General features: G+C 46.7%; 1 protein-coding gene across 2 annotated transcripts in view; it reads left to right on the top strand.

The window, feature by feature from the left end:
* Nucleotides 1–21,064, top strand: part of gabbr1b (gamma-aminobutyric acid (GABA) B receptor, 1b) — a 282,459-nt gene that overhangs the window by 231,047 nt on the left and 30,348 nt on the right. For both annotated transcript variants that reach the window (XM_063048134.1, XM_063048135.1), the window contains 6 exons: nt 5,994–6,126; nt 6,491–6,607; nt 11,900–12,007; nt 15,277–15,370; nt 15,509–15,636; nt 19,387–19,515. In XM_063048134.1, the coding sequence (XP_062904204.1) occupies nt 5,994–6,126; nt 6,491–6,607; nt 11,900–12,007; nt 15,277–15,370; nt 15,509–15,636; nt 19,387–19,515 (709 nt within the window). The remainder of the gene's footprint in view (nt 1–5,993; nt 6,127–6,490; nt 6,608–11,899; nt 12,008–15,276; nt 15,371–15,508; nt 15,637–19,386; nt 19,516–21,064) is intronic.

Below are 21,064 nucleotides of genomic sequence, written 5' to 3'. Positions count from 1 at the left end.
CAATTCTTGTTTGGGGGATTTTTGCCCATTCTTCCTTGCAAAAGGCTTCTAGTTCTGTGAGATTTTTGGGCCATCTTGCATGCACTGCTCTTTTGAGGTCTATCCGCAGATTTTCAATGATGTTTAGGTCGGGGGACTGTGAGGGCCGTGGCCAGCTTGTGCCTCTGGTAGTCCATTGTGGAGTTTGAGGTGTGTTTAGGATCATTATCCTGTTGTAGAAGCCATCCTCTTTTCATCTTCAGCTTTTTTTTATATCAGACGGTGTGATGTTTGCTTCCAGAATTTGCTGGTTGAATTCATTCTTCCCTCTACCAGTGAAATGTTCCCCGTGCCACTGGCTGCAACACAAGCCCAAAGCATGATCGATCCACCCCTGTGCTTAACAGTGGGAGAGGTGTTCTTTTCATGAAATTCTGCACCCTTTTTTCTCCAAAAAATTCATGAATTTCTCACCACGAAATTCAGCGTCAGAAGTTTGCAAAGGAACATCTAAACAAGGCTGATGCATTTTGGAAACAAGTCCTGTGGACTGATGAAGTTAAAATAGAACTTTCTGGCTGCAATGAGCAAAGATATGTTTGGAGAAAAAAGGGTGCAGAATTTCATGAAAAGAACCCCTCTCCAACTGTTAAGCACGGGGGTGGATCGATCATGCTTTGGGCTTGTGTTGCAGCCAGTGGCACGGGGAACATTTCACTGGTAGAGGGAAGAATGAATTCAATTAAATACCAGCAAATTCTGGAAGCAAACATCACACCGTCTGTAAAAAAGCTGAAGATGAAAAGAGGATGGCTTCTACAACAGGATAATGATCCTAAACACACCTCAAAATCCGCAATGGACTACCAGAGGCACAAGTTGGCCACGGCCCTCACAGTCCCCCGACCTAAACATCATTGAAAATCTGTGGATAGACCTCAAAAGAGCAGTGCATGCAAGACGGCCCAAGAATCTCACAGAACTAGAAGCCTTTTGCAAGGAAGAATGGGCAAAAATCCCCCAAACAAGAATTGAAAGACTCTTAGCTGGCTACAGAAAGCGTTTACAAGCTGTGATACTTGCCAAAGGGGGTGTTACTAAATACTGACCATGCAGGGTGCCCAAACTTTGCTTCGGGCTCTTTTCCTTTTTTGTTATTCTGAAACTGTAAAAGATGGAAATAAAAAAGTAACCTCGCTTAAAATATTAAAGAAATGTGTCATCTTTAACTTTAAGCCTTTTGGAAATCAGGTCATCTTTTACTCGCTTAGCTATTCACAGTAGCAGAAATTTTGACCGGGGTGCCCAAACTTTTGCATGCCACTGCAGTTTCATTTTCACTCCTGGCTGTTTCTGGCATCACCAAACCCCGAATGCTTGAAACTATAGTGAGCAAAACAATACTAATACAGTCAAGGGAAACCCAGCTATCTTCTCGATTAACACACATCAAAGTTACTGGTGAACGCAGCAGGCCAAGCAGCATCTATAGGAAGAGGCGCAGTCGACGTTTCAGGCCGAGACCCTTCGTCAGGACTAACTGAAGGAAGAGTGAGTAAGGGATTTGAAAGCTGGAGGGGGAGGGGGAGATGCAAAATGATAGGAGAAGACAGGAGGGGGAGGGATAGAGCCAAGAGCTGGACAGGTGATAGGCAAAAAGGGATACGAGAGGATCATGGGACAGGAGGTCCGGGAAGAAAGACCGGGGGGGGGGGTGACCCAGAGGATGGGCAAGAGGTATATTCAGAGGGACAGAGGGAGAAAAAGGAGAGTGAGAGAAAGAATGTGTGCATAAAAAAGAGTAACAGATGGGGTACGAGGGGGAGGTGGGGCCTAGCGGAAGTTAGAGAAGTCAATGTTCATGCCATCAGGTTGGAGGCTACCCATACGGAATATAAGGTGTTGTTCCTCCAACCTGAGTGTGGCTTCATCTTTACAGTAGAGGAGGCCGTGGATAGACATGTCAGAATGGGAATGGGATGTGGAATTAAAATGTGTGGCCACTGGGAGATCCTGCTTTCTCTGGCGGACAGAGCGTAGATGTTCAGCAAAGCGGTCCCAGAGAAAGCAGGATCTCCCAGTGGCCACACATTTTAATTCCACATCCCATTCCCATTCTGACATGTCTATCCACGGCCTCCTCTACTGTAAAGATGAAGCCACACTCAGGTTGGAGGAACAACACCTTATATTCCGTATGGGTAGCCTCCAACCTGATGGCATGAACATTGACTTCTCCAACTTCCGCTAGGCCCCACCTCCCCCTCGTACCCCATCTGTTACTCTTTTTTATGCACACATTCTTTCTCTCACTCTCCTTTTTCTCCCTCTGTCCCTCTGAATATACCTCTTGCCCATCCTCTGGGTCACCCCCCCCCCCCCGGTCTTTCTTCCCGGACCTCCTGTCCCATGATCCTCTCGTATCCCTTTTTGCCTATCACCTGTCCAGCTCTTGGCTCTATCCCTCCCCCTCCTGTCTTCTCCTATCATTTTGCATCTCCCCCTCCCCCTCCAGCTTTCAAATCCCTTACTCACTCTTCCTTCAGTTAGTCCTGACGAAGGGTCTCGGCCTGAAACGTCGACTGCGCCTCTTCCTATAGATGCTGCTTGGCCTGCTGCGTTCACCAGTAACTTTGATGTGTGTTGCTTGAATTTCCAGCATCTGCAGAATTCCTGTTATCTTCTCGATTAGTTTTTGTTTTTTGAGAGTTGTCCCAGATAAGCAGCTGCCCCAATTAACCGAAAAACCAATTAACTGGAATGTATATGAGTAAATGATTTTTTATCCATATTAAGGGTAACTTAAATGAGAGGTCTTAGGTTCAAAGTGAGAGGTAGAAGGTTTTGAGGGGGATTTTCTTTTCCCTAGAGGGTGGTCGGAATGAATGGGGGTGTAACATAGGCAGAGATATGGAGATCATCGTATTTAAGAAACAGCTGGACATGGATGGCAGGGGTAAGTGAGATCAGATTAGATTGGCACAACTAACAGCATTGACTTGGTGGGCCAAATGGTCTGTTTCTATGCTCTACAGCTCCATGACTCAAACCCCTGTGTGATGTTCCCCAACCCGTCTCTGTCACCCCATCCGGCCCCACAACCCTCCCCTCCTATCAGAGAACAACAAATCCTCAGAATCCCTCCTGGACTGGGATGCTGACCACATTCGAGGCAGGGAGTATTAGAAAACTGAAGGATGTGGGGTTAGTGCAGGTAAGGAGAGCTGAGGTAAAAGATCAGCCATGTTGTTACTGAAGGGAAGTGTTAAATGACCTGCTGCCGATGTGTTCAGGATTGTCTATGCTGTTGTGTGTTTGTGGCTCTGTTGTTGTCAACATTCATGGTCCAGGTGCAGATCAATAGGCATGGGTAGAATAACAGTTCAACACAGAACAGGTCGGCTGAATGGCTTGTTTCTGAGTTGTGGTGATCTATTACACTATTGTGTTTTTTACGCTGCTCGTTGTATGTTGTTGACATTCACAGTGGAACAAAGAAACACAATACAATGAAAAACTAGTTGGTTGGTTGGTATCTGTCTGTCTCAAAGCCTGGGCAGAAGATATGGAGATCCCGAGATGCCCGGTTGTCAAGATCCCCTTCTCGGCCTCACTAGTGTAGTCCAAAGGAAAGCTTATGAAGCAATACGTTTGGCACCAGCTTGGTGCAGGAGCTGCCAGAAGGATGTTCATTGACATCCAGCTAACTTAGGGGCTCCACTCTGGATTTGCTATCTGGGTTTACTCCTGAAGCCTTTGTCTCTCCCAAGGCTGCCCACAAGGCAGTGAGGCTATTTATGCATAGCTGGGGATCTGGTTCACGAGCTCCAGTAGGCCTGCGTGCTACATGTCCAGGAGCCAGGCCTCCTCCACGTCCCCTGTAGTTCAGCCTAGGTCCGAAAGGAGTTCAGTTTCCGTATGTCGCCAGCGGGGAGGCACTACCTGAGGCTTGCTGTTGGAGAGGTTACGTACTGGGAGGGAGAGACTTGCACATTCAGCTCTCCTTTTCACAAGACTGCCTGCCAGCGGTGGAAGCTGAAAGTGAGAGTGACAAGCACTACTCACTACACTACCACACTAGACACATCACGACAAAGTCAATGAAAAACTACACACAAACAAAAGCAATCAGTTTGTCTTCCTTGGCACATTCATTGTTTGTCCGTCTTTGCTTGTGTGTAGTTCTTCATTGATTTTTGGATTTCTTTGTTCTACTGTGGATCTTGGGATTGTATATGGTGACATATATGTACCTTGATAATAAATTTACTTTGAACTTTGGTACTGCTGGAGTTTTATTGCTCATTGATAGTGTAGTTGTTTTTGCTACTGTTGTTAGTCCTGGTGTTCTGCTGTTCTGTTTCATTCTGTTGCTGTTGTCTGTGTTATTATTGCTGTTGCTGTCAATGTGTGGTTTGATTTTGGTGATGCCATTGGTGTTGTGGCCTGTCGTTATTAACTCTTTGTTTTGTCCTCACTACACCCGTTGTTACTTCTGTTGTTTCCTTGTCACCATTGTTGTTGTACTGATGATTTTATTGGTCATTTTTATTGCTCTAGTTGCATCTGTTGTTGCCTGTGTGTCTACATGTGATGTTGCTGTTGTTACGCCGGTACTGTTGTGATGTTGGTGTTCCTCTTTAAGTTGCCAAGTTCCTCTTATTGTTTCCATTGTAGATATTATTGTTGGTGATGACGTTTGACATTGGTGATGACGTTTGACATTGTTGCTGGCAATGTTGTTACTTTCGGCATTGTTACTGTTGATATTGGTGTTATTGTTGGTATTATTGCTGTAGTTTGTGTTGTTAGTATTGCTGGCAATGTTGCTGGCGATGTGTTGTTATTGTTGTTAGTGTTGGTGTTACTCCTGTTGGCCTTTTTGCTGTTGACATTGTCTTTGCTGTTCTTGGTGTTGTGGTTGTTGGTGCTGTCATTACTGCTGTTATTGGCATCGTTGCTTTTGGTGATCTTGGTATTGGCATTATTGATGTTGGTGGTGTAGCTGGCATTCACATCTTTGCTGTTATCACTGTCATTGGCATTGTTAACGTTGTTGGTGTTGGCATTGTTGTTATTGGCACTTACGTTGCTGTTGTTCTTGTTGGCATTGGAATTGCTGTTCTTATCGTTGGTGTTGACATTGCTGTTCTTATTGGCATTTGCAACTGTGTTGCTGTTGAACACCATTGCTGTTCTTGGCAATGCTTTTGGCATTGTTGTTATTGTTGGTGCCGTTGCCATTGTTTGTGCTGTTGGTGTTGTTATTGTTTTCATTGGCGTTGCTGCTGTTGCTGGCATTGTTTTTGCTGTTGTTGGCATTATTGTTGCTTTCGTTGGCAATGCTTTTGGCATTGTTGTTTTTGGTATTGTTGATGTTTGTGTTGCTGTTGGTGTTGTAGTTGTAGTTGTTAGCATTGTCATTGCTAGTGTCGGTGTTGTTTTGTTGGCTTTGTCGCTGCTGTTGTTTGCATTGTTTTTCCTGTTATTTTGCTGTTGTTGGCAATGCATTGTTGCTGTCATTGGCATTGTAGTTATTGCCATTGCTGCTATTGGCATTGTGGCTGTTGGATTTGTTACTGTTGATGCTTTGTGACTGTTATTGGTATTGTCATGGGTGTAACTATTGGCATTGTTGTTCTTGTTGGTGTTGTTACCAATGTTGGTATTGTTGCAGTTGGCAAATTGTTGGCATGGTTGTTTCTGTTGTTGGTGAAGCTGTTTTTGTCATTGATGTTGCCAATGGTGTTATTGCAGTTGGTTTTGTTGCCATTGTTGGTGCTGTTTGTATTATCGGTATTATTGTCATTGACGTTGCTGCCATTGTTGGTGTTGTAGTGATTGTTGTTGGTGTTGTTACTGATGTTGGCGTAGTTTCTGTTGGTGAACTTGCTGTATCATTGCTGTATTTGTCATTACTATTGTTTTTGCTGTTGGCATTGTTGCAGTTGGTGCTTTTGTTGTTGGTGTTGTATAGCTATACTGTGACTGTCCCCCTCTCTCCCACACTCCAGGTATATCCAGAACTCGCAGCCCTACCTGAACAACATGACAGCAGTGGGTTGCACCTTGGCTCTGGCTGCCGTGTTCCCCCTTGGTCTGGATGGCTACCACATCCGCAAGTGGCATTTCCCCCTCGTCTGCCAGGTGAGTCGCTGGGGGTGGCGGGGGGACGGGAGGTCTACGAGGAAGGAAGGAATGGGCATGAAGTGAACCTCACCCACTCCTCCACCTCTACACACACTCTCACAAGGCCAATCAGCCAGTCAATTTACTGACAACTGAATGAGGTTCCTTTCAGTCCCATTCCCAGTAACCCACCACCCACAGACTGGGGGATGTGAAAGAAAATCAGAACACCCGGGGGAAGCTCAAGTGGTCTCAGGGTGAACACTCAGGGATGGAGGCAGGGATCGAACCCAGGTCCCTAGGAGCCACGAGACGTCATTTGTACCCTCTGTGCCACTGGCCTGGCAAAGGTAAACCTGGCTCATTGTGCTTCTCTCTGCAGGCTCGCCTTTGGCTCCTGGGTCTGGGCTTCAGCCTGGCCTATGGAAGCATGTTCACTAAGATCTGGTGGGTCCACACCGTGTTCACCAAGAAAGTGGAGAAGAAGGAGAAGCGGAAGGTAGGGAGAGGGTGTGGGAACTCGGGGACCCCCAGCCACTTAGGGTCTCGGACACACAACACCCACTCTTTACCCTTGGTTCAATCTCTTCTTCTTAACTGGTATTAGAATAGGTTTAACATTGTCGCAAGTACTGAGATACAGTGAAAAACTTGTCTTGCATACGGTTCATGCGGATCATATCATTGAGCATTGAGTAAGGATAAGGTATTGGAAGTAGGCATGATCGGGTGTTTAAGAGGCTGATAGGCACATGAACAAGCCTAATGGAGCACGTACAGGCAAAAGAGATTAGTTTCATTTGGCCACATGGTGGGCACAGACATTGTTTGCCGAAGGGATAAGACCATAAAAGACTTAGGAGAAGAATTAGGCCATTCGGTCCATCAAATCTGCTCCAATATTCCATCATAGTTGATTTAACGTACCTTGCAACTCCACTCCCCTGCCCTCTCCCTGTAACTTTTGGTACCCTCACTAAATCAAGAACTTATCATCCTCCATTTTAAATATACCCAATGACTGGGCCTCCATCGCGGTCTGTGGCAATGAATTCCACACATCCACCAGCCTTTGACTAAAGATAACCCCTAACCCTCCTCCAGCCTGCCCCTTCCCGTCACCCTCTTTCCCTCGCTTCTCTCATCTCACCTCCTCCTATCTGCACCATTGTCCCTTTGAGGAGAGGTTCCCAACCTGGGGTTGGTAACCCATTAATACAGGCTCCATGGCATGAAAAGGGGTTGGGAACTCATCTTTTAAGGGATCTTGATACATGACTGATCAGAGAGAGTTTGGGGCCAGAATAGGAAGTCTAGCAATTGTCTGTGCTGTGAAAGGACTTGCAATCTGGCAGTGAATCACAGTTAAAAGCCACATTATATTATTAACAAGTGTCCACTCTAGCTATAAACACAAGAGATCCTGCAGATGCTGGAAATCCGGAGCAACACACTAAAAATGCTGGAGGAGCTCAGCAGGTCAGGTGGCATCCATGGAAATGAATAAACTGTTGATATTTCGGGCCGAAGCCCTTCATCATGAGTCCTGACAAAGGATCTCAGCCAAAATGTCAACTGCCTATTCCCTCCGTTGATGCTGCCTGACCTGCTGAGTTCGTCCAGCATCTTTTGTGCATTGCTCCACTTCAGCTGCTATGAGGGCGGGAGTTACATAGCACCACCATACAGTGGCTGAAAGCGGCACTGCAGTCGCTGTTTACACAGCGATGAAAAAGTAATCAAATACAGTAAAGTCCTGGTGATCCCAAACCAGCTCCAGGTTAGCCAGTTTCCCAGGATTGGTGGGCTTGAGTTATAAGGAGAGATTGGATAGGCTTGGACTGTTTTACCTGGAGGCTGGCAGGTGACCTTTTAAAGGTATACCTGTACAAGATTGTGAGATTCCAATTTAGACTTAGGTATACTTACCACATGTACGTCTAAACATGAGATTCTTCGTTTGCATTAACAACCAATACACCTAGAGGGATGTGCTAGGGGTATCCCACAAGTGGGGCACAGATAAGGTGGTTAATCACAGGTATAAGGTCCAAAACTATAGGGTATAGGTATAAGGTGAGAGAGAAAAGATGTCAAGGGGAGCTGAGGGACAACTGTTTGACAAGGGTTGGTGGATACGTGGAACCAGCTGCCAGAGTAGGTAAAGTTACAACATTTAAAAGGCATGGGTAGGTATGTGGATAGGAAATGTTTAGAGGTATATGGACAAGCATGGATGGGCACTTTGCTTGGCATGGACTAGATGGGCGAAGGGACTATTTGCTCTATCATTCTACTTAATGTTGATCTTATCAGTCCCTCAACACAAGTTCATTTCACCTTTTTTTTCCATGTTGCTCAAATGTTTTTAACCAACTCAACGAACATACACAAATAACACGCGGGATAGCCAAAGGAGAATCGGTTGATGTGGTGTACTTGGATTTTCAGGAAGCCTTTGACAAGGTCCCATATATGAGGCTGCCTAACAACCTACAAGCCCATGGTATTACAGGAAAGATTCTAGCCTGGATAAAGCAGTGGCTGATTGGCAGGAGGAAAGAGTGGGAATAAATGGAGCCTTTTCTGGTTGGCTGTAGATAAGACACCTGGACCAGATGGTGTACACCCCAGGGTTCTGAAAGAGGTGGCTGAAGAAATTGTGCAGGCATTAGTAATGATCTTTCAAGAATCACTAGATTTTGGAATGGTTCTGGAAGACTGGAAAATTGCAAACATTCCTCTCTTCAAGAAGGGAGAGAAGCAGAAGAAAGGAAATTATAGGCCAGTTAGTCTGACCTCAGTGGTTGGGAAGATGTTGGAGTCGATTGTTAGTGATGTGGTTTTTGAGTGCTTGAAGGCACGTGATAAACTAACACAAAATAACAAGCAGGATAGACAAAGGACAATCAGTTGATGTTGTGTACTTGGATTTTCAGAAGGCCTTTGACAAGGTCCCATACATGAGGCTGCTTAACAAGCTACGAGCCCATGGTATTACAGGAAAGATAAAGCAGTGGCTGATTGGCAGCAGGCCAAGAGTGGGAATAAAGGGAGCCTTTTCTGGTTGGCTGCCAGTGACTAGTGGTGTTCGACAGGAGTGTGTGTTGGGACCAATTCTTTCTACATTATATTTCAATGATTTGGATGATGGAATTGATGGCTTTGTTGCAAAGTTTTCAGATGATATGAAGTTAGCTGGAGGGGCAGGTACTTTTGAGAAAGTAAAGAGGCTACAGAAAGACTTGGAACAGATTAGTAGAATGGGTAAAGAAATGGTAGACGGAATACAGTGTCAGGAAATGTATAGTCATGCACTTCAGTAGAAGAAATGAAAGGATTGACTATTCTCTAACTGGAGAGAAAATACAAAAACCTGAAGTGCAAAGGGATTTGGGAGTCCTTGTGCAGGATTCCCTAAAGGTTAATTTGCAAGTTGAGTCTGTGGCGAGGATGGCAAATGTAATGTCAGCATTCATTTCAAGAGGACTAGAATGTAAAAGCAAGGATGTAATGTTGAAACTTTATAAAGTACTGACGAGGCCTTGCTTGAAGTAATGTGAGCAGGTTTGGGCCCCTTATTTCAGAAAGGATGTACTGAAACTGGAAATGGTTCAAAGGAGGTTCAGGATTGAATAGTTTGTCATATGAAGAGTGTTTGATGGCTCTGGGCCTGTATTCACTAGAATTCAGAAGAACGAGGGGTGAGCTCAATGAAGTTTATTGAATGGCGAAAGGCCTTGATAGAGTGGTTGTGGAGAGGATGTTTCCTATGCTGGGAGAGTCTAAGACCAGGGGACACAGCCTCAGAATAGAGGGGTGCATTTGTGGAGTTTTTTGCCAGACAGCTGTGGAGGCCAAGTCTTTATGTATATTTAAGGCAGAGGTTAATAGATTCTTGATTTGTCAGGGCATGAAGGTATATGGGCAGGAGATTGAGGCCGAGAGGAAAATTGTATCAGCCATGATGAAGTGCCAGAGCTGGCTTGATGGCCAAGTGCCTAATTCTGCTCTTGTATCTTATGGTGTTATAGTCTTAAATATCAGCCTCTCCCGTATCATCTCTGTCTATACCTCCTCCTGCCTCAAGAAAGCAGCCAATGTAACCCCTCCCACCCTGGGTATTCTCTCTTCTCGCTCTTGGGCAGAAGATACAGAAGTCTGAAACACATATCACTAAACTCGAAACTGAAGGACAGCTTCTATCGCGCTGTATTCAGATGAAACTCTTCAAAGTTCAAAAGATGAACTCTTGATCTCCCATTCTACTTTGTCTTGGTCCTTTCACCTTATTGTCTCCCTGCACTGCACTTTCTCTGTAAATGTAACATTATATTCTGCAGTCTAGTTTGGTACTACCTCAATGTATTTATGGTTGATCTGAATGAATGGCACACAGACATTTTTTTTTAACTGTATTGTGTTACATGTGACCATAATAAACCAGTCAAAAACACTCCAGACCATCTCCGAACACAAACACGCAAGTATTCCTGTTGCCTGGTGTTCCTCAAGTTTCTCCCAGCCTTGGTCACACACTTGTCCCACATTCCAGATGCCTGATCATACTTCGACTAAAGAGTGTCCCATGTTGGGAAGCCAGGGGTTCCAGAACAATCGGGTACCAGAGTAACTGGCCCCATGTTGCTGGCCACAGAGCCAGCAAACCTGGGAGTCGTCACACCCTGGTTGCTAAGAAGGTGACTGATCTTCCACCTTGTCCTCTGTAACTTCAAGGTCATTTCGAGGGGCATGTTCTTGGAATGAGAGGGACAGGCAGGGTGGGTGTAAGGAGACTGGGGAGGGTGCTAGGGGAAGGGGCTCAGGGTGAGAGGTCAGCCATTTGGGACAGGTGAAGAGAAACACAAGAGGAGGCCATTCTGCTCATAGTAGCCATGTTGGTTCCTGGGTGGGGGTCAATACCACAAGGGCCATTCTCCCTCTCTCTATTTCCCTGGGTCCTCCAACTTACTCTCTGTCTCACTTTCTTTTTATCTTTCTGCCTCTCTTTCTCTCTCTCTCCCTGTCCCCTTCTCTCTGACCATCTCACTGTCTCGCAGTTTCTGTCCCTGTCTCTCTCTCTCTCTCCCCTCTCTGACCATCTCGCTGTTTCTGTCTCTCTCTCTCTCACTCTGTTTCTCTCTCTCTCCTCTATTTCTCTCCCTCCCTCCCTCTCCCCCTCCCTTATACCCTTCTCCTCTCCCACTTCTCCTCTCCCCCTCCCAGGGAGGGAGAATGTGTAAATGCAAGATTTGACCCAAACTTTGGCTATTCCTTCACCCCCCAGATTCTGCTCAAGTTTCTCTAGCAGGTTGTTTGTTGCTGGATAGTGAGAGACAGCCTCGTACATTAAGAATAGGTACGTTTATGGAATAAAAGCATGTGAATGGTTTTATTTGGTTTCCCAGTTGAGGGTAGACAGTGCTGGAGACGAGAACTTCTCCCCAAGCTCCCGAATGAGGTGAGTGAGTGAGTGAGTATATATGTGTGTGTGTGTGTGTGTGTGTGTGTGTGTGTGTGTGTGTGTGTGTGTATACGCGCGCGCACGGTGGATGGACAGTGTGCAGATTTAATTGGTTGCCTCACTCAGTGGGAAACACCATTAGAGGGGCAAAAAGAGGACAACTTTGGTCCATGGTACTCGGGGGTGGGAGGGGGAGAGAGGACAATGTGTGACTTATTGCCCCAACAGCGGGGTAGAGGACACAATGCTGCACATCCAACTCTGTGGGTGTGACTAACTTTCTTTCACCCTGAGTGTTTACACTAACTGCGCTCTGCTCTCCCGCAGCACCTGGAGCCCTGGAAGCTGTACGCCACGGTCAGCGTGCTGCTGGCCATCGACGTCATCACCCTGGCCATCTGGCAGCTGGTCGACCCGCTTCACCGCACCGTTGAGGTGAGGTCGGGGGGGGGGGTGCGATCCAATACAGAGTACCGGTGTCAGGGAGATGCTCAGAAGGAAAAGGGGAATGGACTTATGGTAGCAGTGTGTCCCCTGACACAGAGGTAGTGGGTCTGCGGAAGGAGTGCACCGCTGGGAGAAGAGCAACAGATAGTGGTGCGCCTATAGAAAGTAGAGATACGTACAGAAAAACTGTTTAAAAGTATGTGAAGAAGGAACATAGAACAGTACAGCACAATCCAGGCCCTTCAGCCCACCATGTTGTGCTCATCTACTCCAGGATCAATCTAACCCTTTCCTCCTACAGAACCCTCCATTGTTCTGTCATCCATGTGCCTATCGAAGAGTCTATTAAATGTCCCTGCTTCCCCAGGCAGTGTATTTCACTGATCCACTACTCACCCCACCTCTGACATCCCCCTTATACTTCCCTCCAAAGTTCTAAGTACATTTATTATCGAAGTATGTACTGTGTGCTATACATAACCTTGAGTTTCGTCTCCTTACAGGCAGCCACAAAACAAAGAAATCCAATAGAACCCAGTAAAAAGAAGAGCCAATTTGCAGGGGGGAAAAAAACAAATTGTGCAAACAACAAAAGTAAGCAAATAACATTCAGAACTGAAGCTCATGAATACACAGCCACGAAGCCAGTCACAGACAATCCAGGAGCCTGTTAGTCGCTGGCCACAGCCTCAGTTCAGTGCAGAACGTGCCCCCAGGCCTGGGCCCCTCCAGCTCGATTCAGCCCAAACACGCCATGCCACAATCGTCCTGCAGCCTCAAGACTTCAGCTCACACTGCAGAGATGCCAAGTCATACAGGCTGTTCAAAAGCTCAGCTCTGAAAGGGAAGTTACATGCTATTGATTGCAGTTATCACTTTAGAGAAAAACTGTGATTAATAAAGCAGTTAGTAGTTTTGTTTGCTACCAGCAAGCCGTCGCTGTACTTCTCCAGCGCCAATTTAAACTTTAAAAGTATATCTTCTTATATTAGCCATTGCCACCCTGGGATAAAGGCACTTGCTGTTCACTCCACTCTTATCATCTTACAGATAGCTAGACACTTTATTGATCACAAAGGAAATTACAGTGTCACTGTAGCATTACAAGCACACAGATATACAAATATACTAATAATAGAAGAGAAGTAAGAAAGAATAAATAAATAAGTTACCTCAAACAGTCTGACAAGGGGGGAGGGGGTCATCACTTCCCCTTATATAGCTTGATTCATTATAGAGCCTAATGGCTGAGAGTAGAAATGACCTCGTAATAGCGCTGTCTATTACTATACATGCTCCTCTGTTCAGCCAAGGTGGCATGCAGAGGATGAGAAACATTGTCCAGAATTGTCAGAACTTTCTGTAGGGCCTTTTGTTCTACCACAGCCTCCAGTGTGCCCAGTTTGATTTTAATAACTGCCAGCCTTTCTAATCAATTTATTGAGCCTGTTGTCATCACCCGTGTTGATATCAATGCCCCAGCACACCACTGCATAGAAGATTGTACTGGTGACAACAGGTTGAACATGTGAAGGAGAGGCCTGTATACTCCAAAGGACCTCAGTTTCTTCAGGAAGTAGAGACAACCCTGGCCCTTCTTGTACACAGCCTCTGTGTTGGTGTTCTATTTGTCTGTCATCCAGACGCACCTCCAGGTACTGGTAGGTCCTCACCACATCCTCACCATCAATAGAAACAGGGAGCAATGCAGGCTTAGTCTTCCTAAAGTCTATCATCATCTCCTTTGTCTTGCTGATGTTGAGCTGCAAATGATTCAGCTTGTACCATTTGACAATGTCCTCCACTAAGGGCTCTGTGTTCATCCTCCCGTCCTCCCTTCATATACCCAACTGTTGCAGAGTCTCTTTCAAGTCTCCTTTCATTCTCCAAAGACAAAAGCCCTAGCTCACTCAATCTTTCCTAAGAAGACATGTTCTCTAATCTAAGCAACATCCTGGTAAATATCCTCTATACCCTCTCCAAAACTTCTACATCCTTCCTATAATACATTTGTTCAATTCTGCTCACCCTGGCCGTCTGGTAGATAGTCAAACCACTTCATCACATCATCGAGCTGACTGGGTAGTCTGACCCACTTATGGAGAATTGAAAGGACGTGGAAACCTCAGAGAAGGTTAAGAGAAGGATGATGCTTGGATTAGATAGCATGTCTAATGAGGAAAGATTGAGCGAGCTCGGGCTTTTCACTTTAGAGCAGCGGAGGATGAGGCAACTTGATGGAGGTGATGAAAGGCTTAGATAGAGTGGACAGCCAGCGCCATTTTCCCAGAGTCACACCACTTAATACCAGAAGGTGAATGGCAGAATGTATAGGGGGATGTCAGAGGTAGGGGTTTTACACAGAGAGTGGTAAGTGTGTGGAATGCATTGCCAGAGGAGGTGGTAGAGGCTAATATATTAGGGAATTTAAGAGGCTCTTAGATGGGCACATGGATGAAAAGAAAGCGAAGGGCTTTGTGGGGGAAATTGTCTGGTGGTGCAGTGGCATCTGCACCAGACTTGGAAGCAAATGGTCCTGGGTTCAAATCTGTCCGGCTCATTGCACGCTTTCCATCCATGTTGGGTTAAGCATCAAGCTAGCAACTGGTCCTCGTAAAAAGCAGACAAAAATGCTAAAAAATAAATGGCAAGGTTGCTGCCGGTGCATCACAACACACAAAGTGGGAGGAAAGTGTTAGGTTGATCATGGAGGAGGTTAAAAGGTCAGCATAGGTTGCGGCCCAAAGGGCCGTTACTGTGCTGTAATGCTCTATGTCCTATGGACAGAGATAGGGATAGAAAATGTTTAGACTTAACTCATGAGTACTTTGGTCAGCATGGACAAGTTGGGCCAGGGGCTTTTCCCGCATTGACTCCACGGGAGATGGGAGTCCTTTAGGGTGATACTGAACTAACTGGCCACTGTCAGCCACCTCCTAAGTGCAGGTGAGTGGTAGGCACCATTGCAAACATAGGAAGAATAAAATGAGACTGATGGGATGTAGAGGTAATGGAAATGTGCGGTTGATAACGGCACAGTCTTGGTGGGCTAAGGGGGCCCTGAGTCTCCCTCTGACTACATGGATGAACAGGAGGGGTCTGACATCCCCTTTGCTGTGTTTGGGGGTTGATGGAAGGGCACCGTGCGGTGAATAAGCCAATCGCCAGGAAGGGGTTGATTCAGGGGGTCTAGGTGAGGCTTGGCAGCTGGGTCTGGATTTGAGCCCCTGACATCTCCTGCCTGCTTCTCCTGGCAGGAATTCACCAAAGAGGCTCCCGCCGGAGATCAGGACGTGCTGATCCTACCGCAGCTGGAGCACTGCAGTTCCAAGAAGATGAACACCTGGCTCGGTGAGTGGCCTAGTTACATGTGGAGGGGACGGGAAAAGGCAAAGGGGCTTCCACACCTTGACACTGACTCCTTGCCTCCTCATCTTGAATGCCGTGCACCCCACCTATCATAACTCCTTTCCCCTCTCTGCCCTGCAGGAATTGTTTATGGATACAAGGGTTTGCTGCTCCTCCTGGGGATCTTCCTGGCCTACGAGACGAAGAGCGTTTCCACGGAGAAGATCAATGACCACCGGGCCGTGGGCATGGCCATTTACAACGTGGCCGTAAGCATTAGGGTTAGGGTTAGGAGATCCCTTCCCAACCTCCAGCCATTCCTGGTTCTTGATCTCCAGAAATCCCTCACCCCCACAATCCTCTCCATCTTCCTATCCATTTATGTGGCCAAACCTCTAGACACCTGCTCTGGTGCTTCCCATTAGAAACCCTAGAGGTCCTTTAGATCCCTGTAGTTCACCATAAAATACCATAGAGATCACGAGAAGCTCTGTAGGTCCCTGTAGCTCACCTATAGATTCAATAGAACACACACGAAGTGCTAGCGTAACTCCGTGTGTGGGGCTATGGAAGGGAATAAACGTCAATGTTTCAGGCTGATCAGGATTGGAAAAGGGCACAAACCATTAGAACCCCTATGGATCCCCACAGAACCCTATATATCCATAAAAATCCCCATTGATCCCCACAGAAAGCATCAGAAGCATCTTAGATCCCCACAGATCTTCATGGAAGCCTTATAGATTCATTAGAAGTCCTGTAGATCCCTACAAAGGCCAATAGATCCAGCAGAAGCATATAAATCGCCATAGGTCCCCATGGAAACAGTGAAGATCCACAAGGGACATAGACAATCCCTACAGATCCCCGTAGAAACCCTGTAGATCCATTCAGATCCCACATATCCCTGCAAATCCCTGTGGAAACCTATAAATCCATTACAAGACCTGCTCCTTGCAGATCCCTATAGAATTCATATATCTATTAGAAACTCATAGATTGACAAATTTCCATAGAAACCCCATAGATTCATTAGAAGCCTGAAGATCCCCATAGAAATGGTTATGTCAGTGGTCACATAACCAGGTCCTGTGATACGTACTAGCTGCTCATTAACCACTGTACATCCACTACCTGCTCCCCATGGCTTCACATGACCCTGATCGAGGGGCTAATCAGGTGCTGCACCTTGCCCAAGGGTGACCTTCAGGCTAGCGGAGGGAAGGAGCATCTTACATCTCCTTTGGTAGAGACGTATCTCCACCCTGCCACCCAGAATAGATCCATTAAAACCTCATAAATACCCTCCATTAGAAACCTTGTAGATCCCCATAGAAACATCCATTAGAAATCTTGTAATTTCCTACAGAGAACCCATAAATAGATATAGATTGTCATAGATCCCCAAAATTTCTCAAAGAACCCTGTATTAGAGCGTCTGAGAGACCCACCATTCTGTTCCTTCAAAGCGGCTAGTTAATTTGCTGTGTAACTTGGTACTGTCTCCAGCCATCTTGTGACTTTGGTAGGGTCGGGAGTGAGGGCACTGAGCAGGGGGAAGGCTGGTGTGAGAAACAGGAGACACTCCGGATGACATGCAAATTCCCATCAGGCTGGAGTCTACCAGCATGAGTATCACAATCTTTGAAATCCAGTTGTAGAGTTGTACAGCACAGAAACTAGTCCTTCACCCATCATGTTCATCCCAACTCACCCATACTCACCCCATTTGCCTGCACAATCCAATTCCATTTGTGCCACAGCACTCCACTGGAATTTAACTCACTTTTGAGAATCTATTGTTCTATGTATAAACCACCTGAAGCCCTGAATTAGATCCCAGCCTGTAACTCACTCCCAGGATATATTATTCTATATATATAAACCCCCTGAACCATAGTCATAGTCATACTTTATTGATCCCGAGGGAAATTGGTTTTCGTTACAGTTGCACCATAGAGAATTAAATAGTAATAAAACCATAAATAATTAAATAGTAATATGTAAATTATGCCAGGAAGTAAGTCCAGGACCAGCCTATTGGTTCAGGGTGTTTGACCCTCCAAGGGAGGAGTTGTAAAGTTTGATGGCCACAGGCAGGGATGACTTCCTATGATGCTCAGTGTTGCATCTCGGTGGAATGAGTCTCTGGCTGAATGTACTCCTGTGCCCACCCAGTACATTATGTAGTGGATGGGAGACATTGTCCAAGATGGCATGCAACTTGGACAGCATCCTCTTTTCACACCACCGTCAGAGAGTCCAGTTCCATCCCCACAACATCACTGGCCTTACGACTGAGTTTGTTGATTCTGTTGGTGTCTGCTACCCTCAGCCTGCTGCCCCAGCACACAACAGCAAACATGACAGCACTGGCCACCACAGACTCGTAGAACATCCTCAGCATCGTCCGGCAGATGTTAAAGGACCTCAGTCTCCTCAGGAAATAGAGACGGCTCTGACCCTTCTTGTAGACAGCCTCAGTGTTCTTTGACCAGTCCAGTTTATTGTCAATTCATATCCCCAGGTATTTGTAATCCTCCACCATGTCCACCCTGACCCCCTGGATGGAAACAGGGGTCACCGGTACCTTAGCTCTCCTCAGGTCTACCACCAGCTCCTTAGTCTTTTTCACATTAAACTGCAGATAATTCTGCTCACACCAAGTGACAAAGTTTCCCACCGTAGCCTTGTACTCAGCCTCATCTCCCTTGCTGATGCATCCAACTATGGCAGAGTCATCGGAAAACTTCGGAAGATGACAAGACTCTGTGCGGTAGTTGAAGTCCAAAGTGTAAATGGTGAAGAGAAAGGGAGACAAGACAGTCCCCTGTGGAGCCCCAGTGCTGCTGGTCACTCTGTCAGACACACAGTGTTGCAAGCACACATACTGTGGTCTGCCAGTCAGGTAATCAAGAATCCATGACACCAGGAAAGCATCCACCTGCATCGCTGTCAGCTTCTCCCCCAGCAGAGCAGGACGGATGGTGTTGAACGCACTGGAGAAGTCAAAAAACATGACCCTCACCGTGCTCGCTGGCTTGTCCAGGTGGGCGTAGGCACGGTTCAGCAGGTAGACAATGGCATCCTCAACTCCTAGTCGGGGCTGGTAGGCGAACTGGAGGGGATCGAAGTGTGGCCTAACCATAGGCCGGAGCAGCTCCAGAACAAGTCTCTCCAGGGTCTTCATGATGTGGGAGGTCAATGCCACCGGTCTGTAGTCATTGAGGCCACTGGGGGCTTGATAGGGCAGATGTTGAAATGTTTCCACCGGTCATGAACAAAGGGACGTGGTTATATTAAAGAGAAGGGGACAGTCTTTTAACACCGAGATGTTCAGAAATGTCTTCATTCTGAGGGTGATGAAATTCTTGAATTCTCTGTCCCAAGGAAGCTGGAATTAGATATTAATAAGGTGGAGAGAGATACTTATTTGAAAGATTGAGGAATTGTTGGTTTTTGGGTAATGGCACAGAAGAGAAGAAGAGGCAAACATAGATCAGTCATAATTGCTTTGAAAGGTGGCCAAGTGGCCTTCACCTATCCTCATCTTCTTATCTTCTTGAGAGGTCCACAGATGCTATGTAAATGAAGGTATTTTATGACAAGGCTAATCTCTCTCTCCCCTGCTCCCCCATCCTCTTCCCTCTCCTCTCCCCCACCTCTCCCTGTTGCTCTCCTCCATTCTCCCTCCCTTATTCCTATTCTCCTCCTCTCATTCTCTTTTATTGTTTCTCTCTCTCTGCCCTTCTCCCTCTACCTCAACCCCTCCCCATCTCCACCTCCCTCTCTTTCCCATTTTCTCTCCACCTTTCATCCTCTCCCATTCTCTCTCCATCTTTCACTCTCACCCTTTTTTAACCCTTCCCTTTCCCTCTCGCTCTCATTTCCTCTCCCCTCTTCACCTCTCCTCCGTGTTCATCTCCTCCCCTTCCCCTCTCTACTCCCCTCTTTCATCCCTCTCCCTCTGCCCCTCTCCACTCCTCCTCCATCTGCCCCCTCGCCCAACCCCTGTCCAGGTGCTCTGTATGATCACGGCCCCGGTGACAATGATCGTCAGCAGCCAGCAGGATGCTGCCTTCGCCTTCGCCTCCCTCGCTGTCGTGTTCTCCGTCTACATCACCCTGGTGGTTCTCTTCGTCCCAAAGGTTTGTGACTCCCTTCTGCCCTCAGCCCTTCCCCAGAGGAACCCAGGCTGAGGGTAGGACAGGCAGTTCTGTCTGCTTGCACCCAGAGGTGTCACTGAGCCCCGGGCAGCCATCCGTGCTGGGAGTGCAGGGAGTGGGGAAGGAAGGTGACCTTTGCAGATGGCATCACGTTGTTGATTCACAGGAAGATTGGGACTATATATGAACACGCAGAATTACAAATTAACCAGAGTGAGGTGTTGCATCCTGCAGGAAGATTTGTACTTGTAAAGTAACCGACTAAAAGGGGGGAATGACGGATACACAGGTCATTAAAAATATGTAAATGAACTCATGAAATGCAAAGCACCGGGGCTCATTTGAACAGGAATAGAATTCAAGCCGATACTAAAAACTACGTTAATGTTATATTGGTAAATCGGTAAATTGATTTATTATTCTCATGCCTACGGAGGTTCACTGAAAGCCATTTATTCATACCGACCATTTCATTAAAGGTTTGCTTCATTTTTCACATGCACTTCGAAACATACAGTGAAAAGCATTGTTTGTGTCGACAACCAACAAGGTCTGAGAATGTGCTGTGGGCATCCCACAAGTGTCACCATACTTCCATAGCATGCCCACAACTCACCGACCCTAACCCCCGTGCCCACAACTCACCGACCCTAAACCCCGTCCCCACAACTCACCGACCCTAACCCCCGTCCCCACAACTCACCGACCCTAACCCCCGTCCCCACAACTCACCGACCCTAACCCCCGTCCCTACAACTCACCGACCCTAATCCCCGTGCCCACAACTCACCGACCCTAAACCCCGTCCCCACAACTCACCGACCCTAACCCCCGTGCCCACAACTCACCGACCCTAAACCCCGTCCCCACAACTCACCGATCCTAACCCCCGTCCCCACAACTCACCGACCCTAAACCCCGTCCCCACAACTCACCGATCCTAACCCCTGTCCCCACAACTCACCGACCCTAACCCCCGTCCCCACAACTCACCGACCCTAATCCCCGTGCCCACAACTCACCGACCCTAACCCCCGTGCCCACAAGTCACCGACCCTAACCTGCATGTCTTTGGGATGTGAGAGGACAGCAGAGCACCCAGGGGAAACCCATCCGGTCACAGAGAGTGTAAAATCTCCTTACAGACAGAGGCGCGAATCAAACCGTGCTCCCCTCCCTCCTCGTGTATCAGAATAGTGCATTGAGGGAGTGCAAGGACGAGCAATAACAGAATGTAGAATAAATAAAGTGTTACAGTTACAGAGACAGACAATACAGTGCAAGGTCATGATGAAACATTGTGAGGTCAAGAGTCCATACTATGATAGAAAACAGTGCACAGTTACATTAACATTCGTAAATAAGAAAAGAAAGATTTACAAAATATTTACCTGGGTTCAGGGGTTAGAACAACCTGGAAGGTCAGTGTTAATGTTAGTGACATTTCAGAAACTCTTAGCCATGTTAATGTATGGAGAATGCAGAGATGCAGATCACATGCAGGCAACGGGCGTTCATTCGTTGAAAGTGA

The sequence above is a fragment of the Mobula hypostoma genome, chromosome 5 (genome assembly GCF_963921235.1).
Source record: "Mobula hypostoma chromosome 5, sMobHyp1.1, whole genome shotgun sequence".
NCBI lineage: Eukaryota > Metazoa > Chordata > Chondrichthyes > Myliobatiformes > Myliobatidae > Mobula > Mobula hypostoma.
Note: the sequence above shows the minus strand (reverse complement) of the source record. Positions and strands in the feature narration are given on the sequence as shown.